General features: G+C 39.0%; 1 protein-coding gene across 1 annotated transcript in view; it reads right to left on the bottom strand.

Moving 5' to 3' along the window:
- MTRR (5-methyltetrahydrofolate-homocysteine methyltransferase reductase) overlaps positions 1-5,000 on the bottom strand; it is a 209,374-nt gene that overhangs the window by 100,515 nt on the left and 103,859 nt on the right. Inside the window, exons 8-9 of the mRNA XM_075212756.1 lie at positions 2,332-2,420; positions 1,150-1,330 (exon numbers count right to left, since the gene is read on the bottom strand). Coding sequence (XP_075068857.1) covers positions 1,150-1,330; positions 2,332-2,420 — 270 coding nt within the window. The remainder of the gene's footprint in view (positions 1-1,149; positions 1,331-2,331; positions 2,421-5,000) is intronic.

Raw genomic sequence — 5,000 nt, 5'->3', positions numbered from 1 at the left:
GAGTGGCCCAGTTTTAATGTTGTCTCATCTTATGACACAGGGCAGCATAAAGCCCCACTCCAGCTGGGTGGGATGATACGCCCGCACCCATTGGACCCGGGTGGGGGATTGAGAAAGTGTTGTGTACTGCTGTCTTCCTTACCATCAGACCCAGGTGAAACCACAGCAGGCCAGAGACCTCGGACTTGGGGGAAGATAGGTTTACTTGCGGCAAGGGAGCCACTGAAGAACAAGGGCTAAAAAAGTGGGGGAGGTATATGTTACGAAACGAGTTTGATAACACTGTAACCATCCTGTTCCTTGCTTCTCACATAATGTGGATTATAGTTAGTACTTTTTATAGCCCTTGCTTTTGTTCCCCAGCTCGACAAAGTACAACTACAGTGTCTAATTACATGTGGATAAGGAGACATTGTAGCTCATTGTAAATATGTATATTGTTTATTGTATATTGGTGATGTGGCTGTGAAGTTGTTAGGGATCAGGTTGCAAGATACTGGAGGGGAAAAACAAATTAGTGTCCATTGTTCTCACGAGACTAGTCCAGACATGCCATCTAGCAGCTCATCTTCACTCCCCTGTGCACCCCTCCCCCCCTAGTCCAGCACTGACCAATGATTAACATGGAGAGGTCCAGGGGTTTGCCCAGAGAGGGGAAAGCTTTGTGAAAATTAGACAGTAGATATAAGGAGCCACTCTAGGGGGAGAGGGAGGTGTTTATTCTGCGGAGGTATTCTCTCCTACCCTTCCTCTGTGGGGGTATTATCTCTCATCCCCTTCAATGCTTGATACTTTTCTTTTATATTGTCCTGTCACTTTCCTATCCCTGAAAACTGCCCCATGTCACTAGTATTCTGTCTGTGATGTTGTACTTTGGCCCCTAGTGGCAGCAGGTCCCCAGATTACAAGTCCCCTCTGTCCTGGGACCCTGGCTCACACTCTCCACAAAGGTTCTGAACCCCTTATCTCAGCCTGGTGGTGTTAAGCAACAATTCCCAGGGTGTCTGGGTCCTAGTGCTAGGCAACACACTAAGTCACTGAGAGGTGTGAACAGCAACACCAGAGGGGGTGTTACACCTAACATACCATAAATAAGCGAATAACAATATTTCTTTAAAGATATTAATTTGGATTAGGGTTAATGCTTACCTATCAATAGGCTTAATGGAGGCTGGCAGCTTGGAAATGCATTGAGAAGGTCTAAAATGCTGATTGCATGGTCTCTAATAAAGTGGTTGTAATCAGAACTGCCTTGCTTGCTACACAGCTCTTGCAGTCTCCTCTTTTCTGTGGCATTAGAAGTGTACTCTACCAACGCACGTAACAGGGCCTAGGGAACATAAAAACAACAAAGATAAACAAATCAACACCCTAGAACTCAGGTTAGGAAAAGATCATACTTATTTCCCAAAAACACCAGAGCAAACTTGGCTCTCTTACTACAATATTTTAAAAATAAAGTTGCAAAGTAACAAACTCAGAGCCATAAGGTAAGCGAAGACACCTGAGTGACAACGTATACTTTAAGCATTGAGGGATCATTTTAATAAACATTTTGTTAATCACTTTATTTACACCCCCTTCCCTGCTGAGATACTATGACTATTCTGCTCCTATCTTATCTGTAACAGGAATTATATATATATATATATATATATATATATATATATATATATATATATATATATATACACACACACATACACACATATATATATACCGTATTTCCCCATGTATAAGGCGCTCCCATGTGTAAGATGCACCTTAATTTTGGCCCCGAAATTTGAAAAAAAATATATTGGCTGTCAAAAAATGTGAGGAGATTGCAGGGGCTTGCTGCCGGCGGCTGCACACTATGGGCAGGTCCCCCCCCCCCCCCCCCCCCCTCCACTGCCAGTTTAACGCTGCCCTTCCCCCTGGATAAGACGCACACAGTTTTTTTAGGAAAAAGGTGCGTCTTATACATGGGGAAATACGGTATATATCTCACACACACACTCGTGAAGTCCTCTATCTTGTGATATTTTCCACTTTAGAGGATAGTGGAATGCAATCTGTGCTACTTAGTTCAAATCGTAGGCAGAAAACTGTACGGTCTGGCAGGAGAGGGAACTTAGCCTTTAAATGAATATGGGGTTTGTCTGGACAAAAAAAATCTATTAACACCTAATTAAGTTGAATTATTGCTAGTATTCATTTATATAAACTGAAAATGGATGCTTCAAGAAGAAGAACAAAATTGCTATTCTCAGAAATTCCTTTACAAAGTAGTTTGTAAATTTGAGATCACCAACCTTGTTAAAATAAAATGACAATGGTATACATATATACCTTTTTTGGCAAAGCCCTTATTTCAAGGCACCATGTCAGCATAAACTGCAGAGAACATTTTTCTGGTATGTAGTTAGGTACAGATGCTCCTATAGACAACAAAAAAAGCAAAAAAAAAAATGCTTATATGTTTTAGAGATATTGAAACAAAAGGCACTATACACTAATAACCGATTACGAACTCATCCTTCCTAAAGTTAAATGTTATGAAAACCAACAAATCCAAATGGTTTCAATAAAACTTCATTAGCAAAGTATTACTTTCCACAAGAGAAACACTATCCTCTTTATCTCTATGTACATATATTGAAGACATAAATAATATGCAATGCAAACACTAATATGATTAAACCTAGCTTGAAATGACATCGGGTTACACATTTTGCATATATACAAAATGTATAATTTTACAGTGTTAATGTTTGAGTATGTGGTATAACTGCAGCTTGTATCTTTCTTTATAAACCACTATACTGCAAAAGAACACACAGTTGTATTAACATGAACTAATGTATACTGATGATCATTTGACATTGCTGAAGCCAGTCTAATTGACTGTAAGAAGTAAAATTGAAGTGCAAGTTACTCGAAACGCATAGTTTCCAGACTATAATGAATTTTAATTACATTCTACTATGAGGTACTAAATTTAACAAGAAAAATGGTACCTGTTAGTTATACAGGCGCGACGTGAACTCCGCAACCTATCGGTGAGGAATCAAGAACAAGTGGTGAGCTAGTGCTGCTGAATGAATCCCATTAGTGAGGGAAATGTGGGGTGTTTTTACTTAAATGTATATTAAAAACATTGTATGTGTGTTAATCACATTTCCCCCAATGCTTGCAATTGTTGTTGCTCAGGTGCCGCAATAATGCCCTGGCAGTCATTAGTATGCTGACACTTGCAGTACACTATAAGGGTCAACATGCCCAAACTAAAGGCAGCCTGTTCATGCTGGTACCTGTAGTGCAACAGAGACAAAATGGAAAGCTAACTCTGGTGCAGGGGTCTTCTTTGGGGACAAACATATACACATACTATATATATATTCCATAGACAAAAAACCTTATGGCTTAACATGTCCGATTAAGGTTCCTTACACACCATCTAAAATGTAAGAAGACTATTGAAACTCTTCCACTCAAACTGCAAAAAGCAATGAAATTACGACGATTAAGGCAGAAACCTTAATGGACGTGTTCCTTGCGCAATACAGACATGGTATGTCATCACATCCTGTGGTTAGCTGCAGATTCAGCACTATCATGGAGCGAGATTGCTGTCACTCACAAAATGGTGGAGCTGCTAATTCACATATTTGTGTGTTCACTGGATTACACAGATGATAGTCCCCACAGCCATCCCTCTTAGTCTTTATTTATGGATGGTAATTTATATAAGTGTGTATGCAAGTTTGGAGCTACATACTAGAGCCTGATTTGTGAATGTACAGAGATTTGGCTGAGCAGAACCTCATATTGAGGATTTAGTATTTACTAGTGCATAACTGAAGTTTGAGCATCAGTACTCTTATTATCTGAGGATTTGGTAAACCAGTTGGTTACTTCTGCAATAAGACCTTATCCAATTGAGGACCTTTCATTTTTACCACAGCTGGACTAATTTTGGTTCCTTAATTTTCTCTGAGCAATTATAACATCTGTGTCTATCTGTATATGCTGATTTGAGCACTCGCTGCACGTTTAAAATACTTTGTATTGTTGGCAATCCATTTATTAATAAATACATTCGATATGTTTTATTATTATATTAAAATAAACTAGTTTTTATTTTTCTTTTGCTGTGGGAACATATTCTTATTTTATGTATATACCCCTTGCAGCTTTGTTCTGGTGCTCTCTGTGCGTTCAGTTTACACTACTGAGCAGTTTACCGGGAAATATTTTATTAGTTAAGTCTTGTTGGCTTTATGTATCCTTTAATTGTTGTTAAAAAAGTCAGCTTAGGCCTTGTAAGGGAATGTAATGGCAAACTTTGCTCACTGATAACCAGACTAAGCAGAGGCTTCTCTACCATTTAAATGTATTTCAAATATATTATTTTGTAGTTTTTTATGACGTTATTCTACTGTCCCTTTCTAAGACAAAGAGACCCGAAACTACGATAAAGGTAAACTAATAAAATGTACTACTACTGTATGTGTGTATTCCAGTGAACACACAGATCTGTGAATTAGCAGCTCCACCATTTTGTGAGTGACAGCAATCTCACTCCATGATAGTGCTGAATCTGCAGCTAACCACAGGATGTGATGGCATACCATGTCTGTATTACACAAGGACCACGTCCATTAAGGTTTCTGCCTTAATCGTCGTAATTTCATTGCTTTTTACAGTTTGAGTTGAAGCGTTTCAATAGTCTTCTTACATTGTAGATTGTGTATAAGGAACCTTAATTGGACATGTTAAACCGTAAGGTTTTTTGTCTATGGAATTTCATGGCTTTTTGTAAAGTGAAGTGTGAAGTGTATGCATGCATGTTCTGGCATTCAGAAATGTGGTGCAGTATGTACCACATTGTGCTTATGTGCTTCCCACCAGCACCTGCAGCACTGTAATCCCCTCCCCAGTCCTTAAACTTGAGTCCTTGTTGATGCTGGTCACCAGTGAAAGCAGACAGACTTTTACAGAGATTCTGACAGAAAAGC

The sequence above is a fragment of the Mixophyes fleayi genome, chromosome 5, assembly GCF_038048845.1.
Source record: "Mixophyes fleayi isolate aMixFle1 chromosome 5, aMixFle1.hap1, whole genome shotgun sequence".
NCBI lineage: Eukaryota > Metazoa > Chordata > Amphibia > Anura > Limnodynastidae > Mixophyes > Mixophyes fleayi.
The sequence above is the reverse complement of the archived record's forward strand: the minus strand, read 5'-3'. Positions and strand labels throughout refer to the sequence as shown.